The sequence below is a fragment of the Meriones unguiculatus genome, chromosome 5 (assembly GCF_030254825.1).
Source record: "Meriones unguiculatus strain TT.TT164.6M chromosome 5, Bangor_MerUng_6.1, whole genome shotgun sequence".
Classification (NCBI taxonomy): domain Eukaryota; kingdom Metazoa; phylum Chordata; class Mammalia; order Rodentia; family Muridae; genus Meriones; species Meriones unguiculatus.
Window position 1 is genome coordinate 17,575,264 of NC_083353.1, and position 19,509 is coordinate 17,594,772.

Genomic DNA, 19,509 nt, shown 5'->3' on the forward strand with positions numbered 1-19,509 from the left:
AGGAGTACAGATGTGAATCTCCACTCCTTGCCATGATAGTTCACATATTTATTTTTGTCTTTTACTTCATGCATAATTCTGGCTACATAATTTACTACTCATATATACTTTCAGATTTCAATAATATGAAGTCCTGGCAGGTTCTGTGGTTTCGCTTATTGCTATTGATTTTTTTATTCATCGCCATAAGTTTTTTCATCGTTTGGATAGGAACAGTCACTGAAATAGTATTCTCTTGGGCTCTATGAAATCATTACATAGATTAGGATGGCTCTGCCCCCTTCTGGAGAGATTTACCTCTTCACTGTGTCAGAAGCCCATTTAATCCAGTTTCAGTACTGCTAATTTCTAAATTACACTAGCATTTGTATTCCTTGAATAAAACTCACGGCAGTCTTGGTCTGCAACAATGAATTCATGAAAAATCTGGTGTTTCTTCTTTTATTTCTTCAGATTTAGATCCCTCTTGCAATTTTCTGAAGTTGTGAGGAGGATACTTGTTAGTTTTTCCTGGATTTCCTTTACTTTGAGATTAAAATTCCTATGATCTCAGTCTTAATTTAATGTCTGTCAGTATATCCACAGATATACTGGCCTGCTCTTTGCATCTTAGTCCCTTGTTTATCTAAGAAAATACAGCCCAAATATCTGAGGCAATGCCCTCTGGTTTCATTAAGAGTGGCTTTGGAAATGAGTAATATTGAACACATTTAGCCTCAATTCTCTTTTTTCCTTTCATCTTTTCTTCCATCTTTCCTTTCTTTTATTGCATGTTTTCTTACTCTGTTTCTTTTGTTGTTGTTGTGATGTGTTTGAACATATCTTATTATTTCCCTAGGACTGACAGTAGCTCTACTAATGCTTCTACAGAAGTCAATTTTACGTAAATATACCTTGGATTTTAACCCAGGTTTGCTTTTAGATACTTAGTGCTTTTCTGTTTGAGAACTGTAAGTCAATCTTTTCCAGTGATTGCCCATGATCCCTGTCATAGTATTTTTGACTGTTGATCGACACCAGCTACACTCACAGACACTGCACAGGCATTTGCTTTTGTATTTACTGACTGCTTTGCATGGGCCCCCTACAGCCCAGCCAGCTGCTGAGAATATATAAACCAGCCTTTGCAGTGAGAACTGAACTGCATGAGACAGCAGGGGGAGCAAGATGAAGTCACAGACTCAGGTCCTCATATCCCTGCTGCTATGGGTGTCTGGTGAGAAACTCAAATTATTATAATCTTTACATAGTCACTTTTTGTAGATGAGAAACTACAAAAACTACAGAAACTACTGAGTCTGCCAGGCTCAGTACTTCATATTTCAATAATAATGCTCTGACAACATGATAATACAAATATATTAAGTGACAGATATCAACTGTTTTTACAGTCTGTGTTTGTGTTCATATACATGTTCATTGTCTATTCCTGACTGCAGGTGCCTGTGCAGACATCGTGATGACCCAGTCTCCATCCTCCCTGGCTGTATCAGCAGGAGAGAAGGTCTCCATCAGCTGCAGGTCCAGTCAGAGCCTTTATCACAGCAGCAGCAAAAAGAACTTATTGTCCTGGTACCAGCAGAAACCAGGACAGTCTCCTAAGCTGCTAATCTACTGGGCATCCAGCCGGTACACTGGGGTCCCTGATCGCTTCACAGGCAGTGGATCTGGGACAGATTTCATTCTCAGCATCAGCAGTGTACAGGATGAAGACCTGGCATCTTATTACTGTATGCAAGGTCTTAGTACTCCTCCCACAGTGCTTCAGCCTCCAACACAAACCTCCTTGAGAGTCTCACCAGCTGCCTGCACCACACACAGCCATGGGCCTGCACACTTCCCCCTTCTGTGTAATAGCAGGTGTGTCTGAAAAGTGGTGAATAGTTTCCCGAGCCCAGTACAAATTATGGGTTCAATGACTCTTTTGGCTTTTGGTATGAAAATACAAAAAGAACTCAAGATGATCATTTATTTCCTTCTTTAGAAATTGGGGAACATACAGGAGGCCATCAGATCACTGTTAGAAATCTGAAAGCTGATATAGATGTTTCAAAACATCAAACTACTATTGGAACACCAGAAGTGTGACAAGGATGATAAGGATAACTAGTCTATAGAGTTCTGTGTAGAACAGACTAAAGTAAATGGGCTAGACTTGACAAAGAACAAGAAGCAAAAAAAGAGAGAGATACAAAGGACCCCAGAAGAAGAATGAGGCTGTTCAAGCTGAGCCCCAGGAGCAGAGAGGAAACATCTTCTAAAAGACTGAGGACAGATGTTTTGTACTCAAATACAGCAAATGCAAACTCCTGCCCTACAACCCTAGAAGACACACACCGTACCAGCCACACATCTTTACTGAGTCCCATATTTCAGATGTTTTATAACAAAAGTTCAGATTGAGAAATGTACTAGAGGGATTGATTTTAGAGGGGGGAAAAGGGCTGAAAATGAAATCTGAAGCATCAATATACCAATTTGAAAACTTCACAGAAGCATCAAGAATGAGAGAGAAAGCAGACCAAGTCCATAGTAATGCTTGGCCAAAAGGATGGGGAATGTCTGAATCCCCTGGGAAAGACAGGCAAGGGCAGTTGTTAGGATTAGTGAGTGTCAGGATCCATCTATGTGAAGACAAAAATGCCTTGGCAGGAATATTGGAAGATAGTGTCTTTAAGATTTAGGACTGAAAAGTGAGTGGTGTGCTCAGCTATGATAGAGGAAAACCAAAGGATATAAAGAGACAGCAGTTAATGAAGAAAGATCTTGTGCTAGGTATAAGATTCTGTTAAGAGTTGCTGCATTGTCTTTTTCTGTGGCCGGTGACTAGGATCAGGAGAAAAGAAAAGAAGAGCTTCTCTATCAGGAGACTTGGGAAGGGGCATGCATGCAGAGGGTGGAGGAAGAGAGGGATTGGGACTGGAGGAGGGAGGGAACCACATGGGGGGATACAAAATAAATAAAGTGTAATTAATAAAGAATAAAAAAGATTCTGTTAGGTTTTTTTTGTTTTGTTTTGTTTTGTTTTGTTTTGACTGTTAAACTGGAAGCATGTGGGGTAAGGAGGAAGAGATGATGAGTGTGAGGCATAGGCCAGGCAGATTAAGGGTAGGGAGGATCAAGTTTGGAGATGTATGCAGAAGGGTCTCTGAGTATAATACAGAGAGGTTATGATGCACAGCGAGAGAAAAAGAGTGGCATCCATTACAATAGTATTGACTAGAGAAGTGGGGCAAGGATAAGAGGAGTTTGGGGACTGGGAGACTGGCAGTGTACAAATAGAGTCTGATGAAGGAAGAGGAGGGACTCAGGAGTACCCTGGGAGCTGTTATCAGGACAGAAAGGAAAACTTTATGAGATATCTGCAGAAGACATGTTTTCCTAGAAAATGAGAGCACATTAGGAAATGAGGAGAAATAAACATTGAAAGGAACAATTTAAGGGAGGAAGCTAGAGGGGCCTGGAGGTTGGTTGTGTATTCTGACTATGGGTGAGAGAGAGAAGTGGGTGGAGCAGTAGCAGAGAGAGAAGAAAAGAAATCAGAAACAAATCTTTTTTTTGTTATAATAAGTATTAATTTTAATTTAGTTCATGAAATAGAGCTGTGAGGATTTTTTTTCTTTTCTTTTTTTTTAAATTTTTCATCAATTACACTTTATCTTTATATACTTTAAATTCCTCTCCCAGATGTATAAATCACTTTCTCAAGTTTTCAATCAACAGACCCTAACACAATTTTCCTGAACTGTCATAGCCTCTGACTATACGACTTAGACCTCCATAACTTGTATCCTTTCATTTTTCTTGACATGTATAAGTTACTTGCCTTTGTCTCATAACCTTTAGAAACTCACATCTTAGTGTGAAAACTGTCAGTAAGGTAAACTGTACATATGAAGTGGATTGGCCCAGGAGATGAGTGTTTGCTACTGTCAGAGCTACAATTAGACATCAAGGAGAGCAGAGATCTAAGGAAGATAAATTTGAGTAGAAGTAAAATTTAAATAGTTTTTGTATCACTTAAAATGACAGAGATTAACTTAGATAGTCAGTTGAAGCACATCAAGTCTCATCTGGCCTGTGAAGGCTGCATCTCCAGGGGAAAGTGATCAAAGAACATGCTACCAAGTTCATGACAGAGGCAGCCCCAGTTCTTATTTGAGAACCACATCGAAACTGAGCAGGGGGTGGACAAAGCCAACACAACAAAATGACAGTCTACAGACAGGGAAATGTTCTTCACCAACTTAACATCAGACTGAAGGCTAATATCCAGAATATATAAGGAACTCAAGAAATTAGACACCGATTACTAAATAATCCAGTTACTAGTGAGGTACAGAGGTAAACAGAGAATTCTCAGCACAGGAATATGCAATGTTGGAAAAACAAAGAAATTCTCAACATCCTCAGTCATCAGGGAAATGCAAATCTAAACGACCTAGAGATTCCAACTCATGCCCACCAAAATGGCTAAGATCAAATACTCAATTCACAACACATGATGGACAGAATGTGGAGAAAGGGGAAGCCTCCTCCGTTGCTAGTGGGATGCAAAGTTGTACAGCCACTTTGGAAATCAACCTGGAGCTTTCTCAGAATACGTGCAATAGTGCTACTTCAAGATCCAGCTATACCACTCCTTACCATAAACACAAAAGATACTCTACCATTCAACAAGGATATTTGGTCAACTATGTTGATTGCAGGTTTATTTGTAGTAGCCCGAATCTGGCCAACAACCTAGATGTCCCTCAACTTGGGAATGGATATAGAAATTGTGGCACATGTACACAATGGAATACTACCCCATAGTTAAAAACAGGGAATTCATGAAATTTACACGCAAACAGATGTGTGAGATAACCCAGAGGCACAAAGAATTTCTTAATAGTTTAATTCTGAGGGATGAAAGTGCTCCTGCATCCCATATACTTACAGCAGTGCTGTGACATGATAGCTCATAATAATTGAACATGATGATTCCATAATGCCAGCCAGGAAATCATGGTGATGCACTTAAAATACTCTAGGGAATTCTGTGCTAATCTTAACTGCCATAGGGTGACACAAGTGCAGGTGTCCTTTGAGCAGTAAGTCAAGCTGTTCTGAGCTGATTTGCATGTAATCAAGACATTAGTCACAGTGTACACTGTTCAAAGCATCTTTACAGACAGCTTTTCAATGCCCAAAGAAGCAGCCTCCAGTCCAGCTCTCAGAGATGGGGTCAGCTGCTTTCCTGCTGTGGGGACTGCTGCTGTGGGTGTCAGGTGCGAGGCTACAGTTTTGGGAACAGCCCCTGTGGCCATTGGTGTTTCCCATGCCTTGCTGTCCGATTATCAAAATTATGTTATTTAGGTACTGCAGGCACAGGTACCAGTATGATGAACAAATATGTAATGGAAAGTTGAGAAAGATAGCATATCACCTGCACTGTGGAGAGATGAAGAATTGGGTACATGATGTGCAGTGAGGACCAGGCAGATGTGAGTGGCCTGCACTGCCCCCTGAGACTATGGTGATGTTTGGACCCATGGTACCACTAAGGGCCAAGCTCAGAATTTTTCTTTCAAGGTCTGTGAAGAATTGTGTTGGTAATTTGATGGAAAATGCATTGAACAGAATTGCATTGAATCTGTAGATTGCTTTTGTTAAGATGGCCATTTTTACTATGTTACTCTTTCTGAGCTGTGAGCCAGGGAGATCTTTCCATTTTCTGATATCTTCTTCTATTTGTTTCTTCAGCTACTTGAAGATTCTTTCAAACAAGTCCATGTGGACCTCTGAGTGAGGGGAGCAGGGGCTGCCTTTGTGTTGAGAATAAAGTTTCTCTGATCTCAGTCTTAAATTAATGTCTGCCAACGTATACACAGAGTGAATTCTGGGCTAGTCTTTACATTTTAGTCCCTAGTTTATCTAAGAAACTAAATCCCAAATGTCTGAGTCCCTGTTCTATTTCTCCATTTCAGAGAGGCTTTAGAAATGGGTAACACTGAACACAGTTATTCTCAATTCTCTTTTTCCTTTCATCTTTTTTCCCAATCTACCCTCTCTTTTCTTATGACATGCTTTCTTACTGTGTTACTTTTGTTGTTTGTTATTGTTGTTGTGATTTTGTGAACATACCCTATCATTTCGCAAAAGCTGTCAATCTGATATAGCTCTACAAATGTTTATAAAGAAGTCAATTGATTTAAATATGTCTCTGGTTTTAACCCAGGTCTGCTGTTAGAGCACCTTGTACTTTTCTGTTTAAGAGCTGTAAGGCAATCTTTTTCAGTGATTGCTCATGCTTCCTGTAATAGTATTTTTGACTGTTGATTGACACCAGCTACACTTAAAGACACTGCACAGGTATTTGCTTATGCATTTGCTGACTGCTTTGCATGGGCATTCTGCAGTCCAGCTGCTGAGAATTTATAATCCAGCCTTTGAGTGACAACTGAACTGGATCAGACAGCAGAGGGAGCAAGATGAAGTCACAGACCCAGGTCCTCATATCCCTGCTGCTTTGGGTGTCTGGTGAGAAATTAAAAATATTTTTTATAATCTTTGCAGAGTCACCTATTTATAATAAGAAATTTAGAGAGGATGCCAGAGTATTATTAAATAATAACACTGACAAAATGAGAGTACAAAGATATTAAATACAAATTTCACATGTTTTTACAATCTGTGTTTGTGTCTATATGCATGTTCATTGTGTATTCCTGATTGCAGGTGCCTTTGCAGACATCATGATGACTCAGTCTCCATCCTCCCTGGCTGTATCAGCAGGAGAGAAGGTCGCCAAAAGCTGCAGGTCCAGTCACAGCCTTTTACACAGCAGCAACCAAAAGAACTACTTGTTCTGGTACCAGCAGAAACCAGGGCAATCCCTGGGCAATCTATTATGCATCCACTGGGGATACTGGGGTCCCTGATCGCTTCACAGGCAGTGGATCTCAGACAGATTTCACTCTCAGCAGCAGTAGTGTGCAGGATGAAGACCTGGCAGTTTATTACTGTCTGCAGGGTATTAGTGCTCCTCCCACAGTGCTTCAGCCTCCAAAACAAACCTCCTTGAGAGTCTCACCAGGTGCTTGCAGCACACACAGCCATGGCCGTGCACACTTCCCCTTCATCGTGATAGCAGATGTGCCTGTAAACATGATGAAAAAGTTTGCAGAGCCCCTTACAAAATTATGGATCCAATCATACTGATGTCTTTTGCTATGAAAAACCTTTATACGAAGATGCCAAAAAGGACTAAATATTGTCTTTGAATTCCTTCTGTATCATACTACTACAAACTCTGCTGCTTGAAATTAAGAAACTTATCTTTTTACAGTGTTAGAATCCTAATATCCAACATAGTGATGATGATGGAAATCTTTTTATCAATTTTAGGCTCTAGGAAAGAATGCACAACTTGCTTTTCTTAGATAATAGAGGGTTTTTCTTTTTCCTTCTTGCCTTTATTCCTTCCTTCCTACCTTCATTTTTCCTTTCTTCCATTTTTCGTAGTGCCTGATGGTAGATCTTGATAGGTAATTGCCAAATAAGTTACCTCTGCCCAGAAAATTTCAAGTTTCATTTGAGGAAGTAATTAGGACATTACCAGAAAAATCACAGTTAGGAAGTGACCATGACCATGAAGGCAGCACTTCAGAAGATAATAAAGAATACTATAAGTATAGAAAAAAGAAGTAGTGTGTGAATTGTGAGAGCACAGAAAAATGTTGATGTCATGAGAGGACTAGATGGACAATGTTAGCGAGAAAGGATATATTAGTATCTTGTCCAACCCTGCAAGACAGAAAACTCCATATATTTGAGGAGTAACGGAAAAAAAGAAACAAACAAATAACAATTTAGTCCATCAAGACTCCACCAAATTATAGAAATTAAAAATTATTAGAAATTATTTCTTAATTATCTTTGTGTGCCCAACTCAAAAATACAGATGCACATACTGTTGGACAAGGCTAAAAAATGTACCCAATTGTTTGTTTTCTCAAGAAACACACCAACTAGTAATTACAAACACTTTCTGAGAGTCAAACGACAGATGTAAATCTACAAAGAGATCGGGGTCAAAGCAAACTGGAATATAAACCAATGATGAACAAAACTGATAAAGAAAGAATATATGAAATGAGTTAACAAAAGTACAGATGCATATAACCCACACTTTCAGTTCACACTTTATAAAAAGTAAACCACCATAGAAAAGACTAGAACATCAAATATATCCTGATACAATAGTGGAGTATGTCTGGATTCTTTCCTCAGTTTCTAATAGGGCCATATTTAAGGTATTATCATGGCTGCATTTTCATCTGCACACTCAAGAAAAACTTCTTGTTAGACCAGTAAGGATGTTGGTGCAAACTTTTTGCTTTGTTTTTCTTTTTCTTTTCATTTTCTTATAGAGTCTCTCTTGAGACTTAGTTAAAGACTACAACTCTGATTAAATTCCTGGCTCAACAACTCATGAGAAGAAGCCTGATCCTTCCTGTCCAACGGATTTCACACTCGCTGATGGAGCATGTATTAAGAAAGTCATCAAGGATGTGGAAGATTTCAAGAGTACTACTAATCAGCCTGGTCCAGGAGAAGGTGGCTGAACTATATCTTGAATACAGAAAAATAAGTTCTAATTTAAATGTGCAATAAGCTTTTACTGAAAGAAATCTATATATTGAGCCAGAAAAAAATAACACATTACGTGATTTCCATTTTAATTATCGCTGAGTATGTTTTTTTTTTTTTTTTTTTTTTTTTTTTTTTTTTTTTTTTTTTTTTTTTTGCACATGTGCATCTTCATTTTTTTTTCAATGCAGTTTATTCAGGAACCTTGAACAATCATCGGACCCTGGGGAAAGCCAGCCCACAGCTTAAATAGCCTCTGGGTAGCCAACCCAGGCGTGCCACGTGGGCAATGCAGATAGGTCCACATACATGGAAGCAAGCCACATCCTCAGCCTTAGCCAAATGTGGAATGTTTGTGACAGAGAGCACTCACCATCGGGAAGGTGGAAGGCAGAAACTAGCTCCATCTTTAAGGCGCAGCATTCCGCAGCTCTCTACAGTTCCCCCTTTTTGTTTTAGACGCATCAGGCAAGAGTAGAGGTCTGATCTCTGATATTAGAAATAAATTGGGACTTTGTACCGATGTTAATTCAGGTGTCATCCACCCAAAGAGCATCAGACCCCTCAGATACCTTTTTCTCAGAGGCGGGACCTGGGGCATCAACAGGCATGCAATCAGACATGCTCTTCTCTGGGTCCAAAGCAGCTGACGCTGAGTGCAGTGCTTAGCCTCGCATCCTGAGCATAACATTTTAGCTTTTTATGGTATCCAACCATGCTTGGGGAGAATGTCCTGCTTCAATGACTGTAAAGGCCTGAATGATCATGGCTGCATCACCCTGTTGTGAGACTCTAATCTTGCATATATACCACAGGCAAACCAAGGAGACCAACACCAGAAGGCCTGCTAACGCTCCCATGCCCTCCCATTCCTTCAGATGATTCATGGCTGCAGCAATCCATGTTGATAATCCTGCGACTAGTCCTGCGTCCACTCTGGTAGAATTTACTGTGACAATGGCCACTCTCAGCTGCTCCATCGTAGTATCGAATTCTCCAGTCCAATTACCTAAAATATAGCTAGACAATTGTTTAGACAGATTTGCAGCACAGGAAAAATTCTCATGTTATATGCTAGTGACTCAAAGTCCAGCATATTTTCATTGACAGCCAAGTTGAGCGATTTGCCATAGGGTATCAATTTGCTCCTACACGAGGTCAATCCTCTGATTGAACACCATCAAGCTTCCTTTTAGTTGAGCATTAATTCCTTTATGTACAACTAAGGCATGAGCTACATTGGCTAAATGATTATTCAGGGTCTGAGCAGTCTGCCCAGTATGACTCGTGGCTAATGCCCCGGTGGTATCTCCAACAGCCGCCAATGAGATGGTAGTAACAATGGTGGCTGTAGTTCCAAGATCCCTTTTCTGTCTGAAGAGAGTCATAGCGTGAGGGGCATCAACGGGTACAGGTACCCAGTGAGGCATGCGAGTAACCAGGGCATACCTAAATTTACTAGCATTCCAGCATTGGGCAAAAAAGCAAGTATCATTACCACAATTACTTGGCTCTATCTGGCTAATAATGAATAAAAATGGGGGATATAGACAAACAGGTGTGGGCTTATAGGAAATATTATGAGAAGCCTTAACCCCCTCGTTAGAACATCCTGCGTCAGTTCTAGAACTAGCAGTGGTAGTGTCCGAGGTCTGAGTAGGTTCAGGAGACCATTGCCCCCAGGGGCGAGACTTGCTCCATGCCAATTGACTAACTCCATGTTTTCCTCCACTTTTGAAAGTCATTTAAAGTTCTTAAATTATTTTTTTCCCTTTTTAAAAAAATTTTTCATCAATTACACTTTATTCATTCTGCATCCCCTTATAAGCCCCTCCCTCCACTCCTCCCAATCTCACCCTCCCTCCTCCCTCTGCTTGCATGCCACTCCTCAAGTCCACTAATAGGGGAGGTTCTCCTCTCCTTTCTGATCTTAGTCTGTCAGTTCACATCAAAAGTGGCTGCATTGTCCTCTACTATGGCCTGGTAAGGCTTCTCCCCCCGCAGAGGGAGGTGATCAAAGAGCAGGCCAATCAGATTATGTCAGAGGCAGTCCCTCTTCACATTACTATGTAACCCAATTGGACTCTGAACTGCCCTGGGCTACATCTGTGCAGGGGTTCTGGGTTATCTCCATGAATAGTCCTTGGTTGGAGTATGAGTCTCTGGGAAGTTCCCTGTGTTCAAATTTTCCTGTTCTGTTGCTCTCCTTGTGGAGACCCTGTCCTCTCCAGCTCTTACTATTTCCCACTTCTTACCTAAAATTCCATTCACTCTGCCCAACAGTTGCCCATCAGGCTCAGCATCTGCTTTGATAGTCTGAAGGGCAGAGGCTTTCAGAGGCCCTCTGTGGTAGGTTCCTAGGTTGTTTCCTGTTTTCTTCTTCTTCTGATGTCCATCCTCTTTGCCTTTCTGGATGGGGATTGGACATTTTAGTTAGGGTCCTCTCTCTTGCTTAGTTTCTTTAGATGCACAGGTTTTAGTGGGTTTGTCCTATGTTGTATGTCTATATGAGTGAGTATATACCATGTGTGTCTTTCTGCTTCTGGGACAACTCACGCAGGATGATCCTTTCCAGATCCCATCATTTACCTGCAAATTTCATGATTTCCTTATTTTTCATTGCTGAGTAATATTCCATTGTGTAGATGTACCACAATTTCTGCATCCATTCTTCAGTTGAAGGGCATCTGGGTTGTTTCCAGCTTCTGGCTATTACAAATAAAGCTGCTACAAACATGGTTGAACAAATGTCCTTTTTGTGTACTTGAGCCTCTTTTGGATATATGCCCAGGAGTGGTATGGCTGGATCTTGAGGAAGTGCTATTCCTAGTTGTCTGAGAAAGCGCCAGATTGATTTCCAGACTGGTTGTACAAGTTTACATTCCCACCAGCAGTGGAGAAGGGTTCCCCTTTCTCCACAACCTCTCCAGCATGTGTTGTCACTTGAGTTTTTGATCTTGGCCATTCTCATGGGTGTAAGGTGAAATCTCAGGGTTGTTTTGATTTGCATTTCCCTAATGGCTAGTGAGGTTGAGCATTTCTTTAAGTGCTTCTTTGCCATTCGGTATTCCTCTACAGAGAATTCTCTGTTTAGCTCTGTTCCCCATTTTTTAAGTGGATTACTTGGTTTGCTGCTTTTCAGCTTCTTTAGTTCTTTATACATACTACATATGAGTCCTCTGTCAGATAAAGGGTTGGTGAAGATTCTTTCCCAATCTTTAGGCAGTCGCTTTGTTTTAATGACGGTGTCCTTTGCTTTACAGAAGCTTTTCAGTTTCATGAGGTCCCATTTATTGACTGTTGCCCTTAGAGCCTGTGCTGTTGGTGTTCTGTTCAGGAAGTTTTCCCCTGTACCAATGAGTTCTTTGGTATTTCCCACTTTTTTTTCAAGCCGATTTAATGTGTCTGGTTTTATGTTGAGGTCTTTGACCCACTTGGACTTCAGTTTTGTGCAGGGTGACAAGTATGGATCTATTTTCATTTTGCTACATGTAGACATCCAGTTAGACCAGCACCATTTGTTGAAGATGCTATCTTTTTTCCATTGTATGGTTTTGGCGTCTTTGTCAAAGATCAGGTGTCCATAAGTGTGTGGGTTTGTTTCTGGGTTCTCTGTTCGGTTCCATTGATCCACCATTCTGTTTCTATGCCAGTACCATGCAGTTCTTAAAACTGTTGCTCTATAGTACAACTTAAGATCAGAGATGGAGATACCTCCGGAAAATCTTTTATTGTAGAGGATTGTTTTAGCAATTCTGGGTTTCTTGCTATTCCATATGAAGTTGAGAATTTTTCTTTCCAGGTCTGTAAAGAATTGTGTTGGTAATTTGATGGGCATTGCATTGAATCTGTAGATTGCTTTTGGTAAGATGGCCATTTTTACTATGTTAATCTTGCCAAGCCATGAGCATGGGAGATCTTTCCATCTTCTCATATCTTCTTCTAATTCTTTCTTCAGAGATTTGAAATTTTTGTCATACAAGTCTTTGACTTCCTTGGTTAGGGTTACTCCGAGGTACCTTATGTCATTTGTGGCTATTGTGAAGGGTGTTTTTTCCCTAATTTCTTTCTCAGCTCTTTTGTCTTTTGTATACAGGAGGGCTACTGATATTTTTGAGTTAATTTTGTATCCGGCCACTTTGCTGAAGGTGTTTATCAGCTGTAGGAGTTCCCTGGTCGAGTTTTTGGGGTCACTCACGTATACTATCATATCATCTGCAAATAGTGATAATTTGACTTCTTCCTTTCCAATTTGTATCCCCTTGCTCTCCTTCAACTGTCTTATTGCTCTAGCACGGCCTTCCAGCACTATGTTGAAGAGATATGGAGAGAGTGGGCAGCCTTGTCTTGTCCCTGATTTCAGTAGGATTGCTTTAAGTTTCTCTCCATTCAGTTTGATGTTGGCTATAGGCTTGCTGTATATCGCCTTTACTATGTTTAGATATGTGCCTTGTATCCCTGATCTCTCCAATACTTTGTACATGAATGGATGTTGGATTTTGTCAAAGGCTTTTTCAGCATCTAGGGAGATTATCATGTGGTTTTTTTCTTTCAGTTTGTTAATATGGTGGATCACATTGATGGATTTCCGTATATTGAACCACCCCTGCATACCTGGGATGAAGCCTACTTGGTCATAGTGGATAATATTTTTGATGTGTTCTTGGATTCGGTTTGCAAGTATTTTATTAAGTATTTTTGCATCAATGTTCATAAGGGAGATTGGCCGGAAATTCTCTTTCTTTGTTGACTCTTTGTGAGGTTTAGGTAGCAAGGTGACTGTGGCTTCATAGAATGAATTTGGTAATATTCCTTCTGTTTCTATTTTGTGGAATAGTTTGAAGAGAATTGGTGTTAGCTCTTCTTTGAAGGTCTGGTAGAATTCTGTGCTGAAGCCATCTGGTCCTGGGCTTTTTTTGGATGGGAGACTTTTGATGACCGCTTCTATTTCTTTGGGGGATATAGGACTATTTAGTTGATTTACCTGGTCCTGATTCAGCTTTGATAAGTCAAATCAATCAAGAAAATTGTCCATTTCATTTAGATTTTCAAATTTTGTGGCATATAGACTTTTGAAGTAAGTTCTAATGATTGTTTGGATTTCCTCAGTGTCTGTAATTATATCCCCCTTTTCATTTCTGATTTTATTGATTTGGGTGGTTTCTCTCTGCCTTTTAATTAGCCTGGCTAAGGGTTTGTCGATCTTGTTGATTTTCTCAAAGAACCAGCTCTTGGTTTCATTGATTCTTTGAATTGTTTTATTTGTTTCCAATTGATTGATTTCAGCCCTGAGTTTGATTATTTCCAGCCGTCTACTCCTTCTTGGTGTGTCTGCTTCTTCTTTTTCTAGGGTTTTTAAGTGAGCCATTAGGGTGCTTGAATGAGCTGTCTCGAATTTCTTCTTGAAGGCACTTAGTGCTATGAACTTTCCTCTTAGCACTGCTTTCATTGTGTCCCACAAGTTCGGGTATGTTGTGTCTTCATTTTCATTGATTTCTAGAAAGACTTTAATTTCTTTCTTTATTTCTTCCCTGACCCAGCTGTCATTTAGTAACAAGTTGTTCAGTTTCCATGTGTGTGTAGGCTTTTTGTTATTTCTGTTATTGTTGAGGTCCAGCTTTATTCCATGGTGATCAGACAAGATACAAGGGATTATTTCAATCTTCTTGTATCTGTTGAGGCTTGCTTTGTGACCCACTATATGGTCTATTTTCTAGAAGGTTCCATGAGGTGCTGAGAAGAAGGTAAATTCTTTTGTGTTTGGGTGTAAAGTTCTGTAAATGTCTGTTAGGTCCATTTGATTCATGACCTCTGTCAGAGACATTGTTTCTTTGTTTAATTTCTGTTTGGTTGACCTGTCCTTTGTTGAGAGTGGGGTGTTGAAGTCTCCCACTATTAATGTGTGGGGATCTATATGTGCTTTAAATTTTATCAATATATCTTTCACAAATGTGGGTGCCCTTGTATTTGGGGCATAGATGTTCAGGATTGTGATGTCTTCCTGGTGGAATTTTCCCTTGATGAGTATGAAGCGTCCTTCCCCATCTCTTTTGATTAATTTTGGTTGAAAGTCTATTTTATCAGATATTCGAATGGCTACTCCTGCTTGCTTCTTGGGTCCGTTTGCTTGGAAAGTCGTCTTCCAACCCTTTACCCTCAGGTAATGTCTATCTTTGTGTCTTAGGTGTGTTTCTTGTATGCAACAGATTGCTGGGTTTTGTTTATGTATCCATTTTGTTAATCTGTGTCTTTTTATTGGAAAGTTGAGTCCATTGATGTTGAGAGAGATTAATGACTAGTGGTTGTTAGATCTCTTGATTTTGATGTTGGCTGTGGTCATACGGTTGTGTGCTTGGTTGCTTTTTGTTTTACTGAAGTGAGGTTATTTATTTCCTGTGTTTTCTTGAATGTAGCTAGCTTTCTTGGGTTGTATTTTCCCTTCCAGTGTCTTCTGTAATGCTGGATTTGTTTGTAGGTATTGTTGAAATTTGTTTTTGTCATTGAATATCTTGTTTCTCCATCTATGAGGACTGAGAGTTTTGCGGGATATAGTAGCCTGGGCTGACATTTGTGTTCTCTTAGGGTCTGCATGATATCCGTCCAGGCCCTTCTGGCTTTCATAGTCTCTGTTGAAAAGTCAGGTGTGATTCTAATGGGTTTGCCATTATATGTTACTTGGCCTTTTTCCCTTGCAGCTTTTAGTATTTTTTCTTTGTTCTGTATACTTACTGTTTTGATTATTATGTGGCAGGAGGATTTTCTTTTCTGGTCAAATTTGTTGGGTGTTCTGTAGGCCTCATGTATTCTAATTGGCCTCTCCTTTAGCTTGGGGAAATTTTCTTCAATGATTTTGTTGAAAATATTTTCTGGGTCTTGGAGAAGGGAGTCTTCTTTTTCCTCTATACCTATTATTCTTAGGTTTTGTCTTTTCATATTGTCTTGCATTTCTTGGACGGTCTGTGTCAGGAATTTTTCGGATTTAACATTTTCTTTGACAGATACATCGATTTCTTCCATTGTATCTTCTACACCTGAGATTCTTTCTTCCATCTCTTGTAGTCTGTTGGTTATGCTTACCTCTGTAGTTCCTGTTTTCTTCCCTAGATTCTTCCTTTCCATTATTGCTTCCATTTTGTTTTCTTTAATTTTTCCAATTCTATCTTCAGGTCTTGAGTTGTTTTGTTTACTTCCTTCACCTGTCTGATTGTACTTTCCTGTTTTTCTTTTAGTTCCTTCAACTCTGTTTCTTTCATTTCATTCAGTGTTTTAAGCATTTCCTTTCTAAAGGCCATAAACTGTTTGGCTGCAGCTTCCTCTATTTCTTTACGGATGGCAATATTCTGTTTGAGTTTATCTTCCTCTACGTCTTTACGAATCTTATTTGTTTCCTCTCTTATCATCTTCATGAGCATACTTGTTAGGTCATCTTCTTGGATTTCAGTTATGGTGGGGTGTCCAGGGCTACTTGCCCCTGGGTAACTGGGTTCTGGAGATGCCATATTGCTCTGTCTTTTGTTGCTTGAGCTTTTATGCTGGCCTCTACCCATTGTGTTATCTTAGGTGTTTGGGGTTATTTTCTGGTGGTTCCTGGGTTTCCTGTGGTGGAGAGAATCCCCTTTGCAGAAAGCTGGTATTTCCTGAAGGATGTCTTCTCAGCTTTTTGGGTATAGTCCCTGGATGGCTGGTGTTTTTTCAGGAGTTGCTCACCTCAGGGATATAGACCTGAGTGGTAACTGTGGTCTTTGTTAGTCAAGAGGGTTCTCCTCTCACCCAGGGAAGTCCTGAGGGCTGCTGCCCTGTTTCTGGGTTTCTTGTTGCAAATTTAATGATCAGCTGCTGTGACCCAGTTGGACATCAGGTGCGCCTCAACTGTTTGTGCCTGTGTCTGGAGCACAGCTGAGTGCTGGCGCCTCGGCCCCACTAGACTGCTAGACTTTTTCTAGGGAAAAATTGGGTGATTTAGGTCAGTACAGTTTCCTTCCTTCCCCGTGGATTCTCTGGAGACACGGACTCCCAGTGTCTTCATTTTTTATCTACTCAATTCTTGATAGGCAATTTGTTGATTTAGTTCACACTATTGTAAATAGTGCAACAATAAAAATAGATATGAGGATATATCTATTTTGTTCTGGTTTATATTGTTCAAGAACATACTTAGTGCAGGATTAGATGTATTATATGGTAGCTATATGTTTCTTAAGCATCCTCCACATTGATGTCCCCAGGGGCTGTAACAGTGTGTAGTCCCTTCAGAATCATATACTGCTTGCTTCGTCTGCATAGTTTTGCCATTATTTATAGTTGGTTTTATGATACCTTTTTATTAGCTATTCAGATGAAGTGATTTTTTTTGGCATGCTTTGGTTTCTATCTCTCTGTCAAAAAGAAAAGCATCTGAAAGCAACAAAAATCATCTAAAAACACTACTCATCAGAAGAACACATGATTTTGATATCCTGGAACTTTTGTTACCTTCACAAATATATATTGATTTAAAAGAGAATCGACAATGTGTCTTTTTTTTCCCTCCATATTGTCAGGCTGAGGATGCTGTAGCTGAAGGTACTTTTAAGGCTTTGCCTGGATGAAACTATGTTTACACAAGGCAATTAGCTCATCTGTAATTTGTTGATCTATTATTATTTCTTTCACACAAGTTCAGAACATTTTCTATTATGTTCCAAATTCATGATGTCAGTTAGACCTTATAAGTAAAGAGGTTTTCATTTTAGGTTAAAGCACTGTAGGAGTAGATTGTGTGCCTTTTCCACCATAATAAATGATGACAGTAACAAAAGAACAAGGTTACGTATGTGTGTGTGTGTGTGTGTGTGTGTGTGTGTGTGTGTGTGTGTGTTTGTGTGTTAGTGGAGGGGGAGGTACTCAAAGGCCATGGCTCCCCTCAGTCTGTACTAACATGAAGCAAGACTTATCTGTAAAAGTAGCTTACCCTTGATTATTGGATAACATTAGCCAGAGTTATTTGGAGGTTCCCATGGGGATCCTGTGACCAACAACTCATTTGGTTGTAAGCCATTCCTGTCAATGGAGGTTTCACTTGGAAGAGAAAGAGGTCTAGTTGAGGTTTTGTCCCTGCTGTTATTTTGATTCCATTAAAATTTTATATATATGTATATATAATAAGAAGAGTCTGTTTCCTTTCTTACCTTCCTATTTCTTTACCACATAATCTTGTTGAACAGGGAGTAATTGTACTGGTTTCTAACGAGAGCCTTTACCCCTCTGACTACTGTTTATTGTAGTGAAAGATACTCTTCATTCCATCAGAGGAGAAAAGTAACCACCAATGCTATTATAAACCCTGTGAGCTAGAATGATTTTGGAACTAAGCAATTATATTCTAATTGGATTTAAGGCTCACTTCATGAGATGGAGCCCATGCCAGAGACTGTTCAGTGCCCAAAAACTTGAGACTAGATAGGCCGTGGACCTAGGAGAAACCAAAATTGTATAGGTTTGCTGAAGGGACACAGTAAGGAAATGACTCCCAATGACATTCTTTTCTACCTGTAGATTAGATTCTTGCTCATCCCTCACCAGAGAAGCTACTTCCTGCAGTAAATGGGAACTAATATAGAGACTTACACGTAGACAAAGTGAAACAACTGAGAGACCTTGGAGAATTCTGTCCTAAATGGAGTGTCTTCATTAAATCCTTCCACGGCAGGCTCAGGAAACTCTGCAGAAGAGGAAACAGATAGATTTGGTGAGCCAAAAAGAGATGGAAGATATCAAGGAAACAATGTCTTCCAGACCCAGCAGGACATATAAACTCACACACATATAAACTCACAGAGACTGTGGGAACATACACAGGTCTAGAACGGGTCTAGTCTAGATGGTATCTCAGTGGTGAGAAGGGGAAATGGACATGGGCTCCCATCCCTAACAAAAAGAGGGGCACAATTTGGAGTGGTTGTGTCTCTGCATAGATCTCTCTGGACTAGAACTTGCTTTGCACCCAAAGCTGGACCAAAACTCAAAGTCTTCCTTCTGCTGTCTCCTCAACTCTGGGAGTACACATGTGAATCTCCACTCCTTGTAATGACAATTTTTATATTTTCTGTTTCTTGTAATTTGTCCGTGATACTGTGTCTATAATTTACTTCTTATATATATTTTTCATTATTAGATGATATGAAAATTTCAAGGTTTTTTATTTCTGCTATGTTATTCATTTTTGTTCATACTCTAACATTTTTCTTCTTTGATGGCAACATTCTCTGAAGTTGTGATCTACTGGTCTTTATAAAATTATTGCTTGATGTTCTGATCAGGAAATTGTCTCCTGTGCCAATGAGTTCGAAGCTCTTCCACACTTTTTTCTTAGAAAAGATTTAGTATGCCTGGTTTTATGTTGAGGTCTTTGGTACACTTGAACTTTAATTTTGTGCAGAGTGATATATATGGGTCTATTTGCATTTTTCTATGTGTGGACTTCCACTTAATCCAGCACTATTTGTTTAAGATGGTATTTTTTTTCCATTGTATGGTTTTGGAATCTTGTTAAATATCAGGTGTTCATAAGTGTGTGGGATTGTTTCTGGGGTTTCTATTCAATTCTGTTGATCCACCAGTCTGTTTCTATGCCAGTACCATGCAGTTTTTATTACTGATGTCTATAGTACAGCTTGAGATCAGGGATGGAGATACCTCCAGAAGATCTTTTACTGTACAGGATTGTTTTAGCTGTTCTGGGTTCCTTGTTATTCCAAGTTGAGAATTTTTCTTTCAAGATCTGTAAAGAATTGTATTGGTAATGTGATGGGAATTGCCTTGAATCCATAGGTAGGTTTTGGTATGCCATTTTTACTGTTAATCCTACCAAACTATGAGCATGGAAGATATTTCCAT

The 19,509-nt window shown here is 39.7% G+C and overlaps 1 gene segment (V, D, J or C); it reads left to right on the forward strand.

Moving 5' to 3' along the window:
* Positions 1 to 812: 812 nt before the first annotated feature.
* LOC110540006 (immunoglobulin kappa variable 4-1-like) lies at positions 813 to 2,929 on the forward strand. The segment is given in 2 exon segments: positions 813 to 1,216; positions 1,440 to 2,929. Coding segments are annotated over 2 exon segments (480 nt in total).
* The last annotated feature ends 16,580 nt before the right edge of the window (positions 2,930 to 19,509 follow it).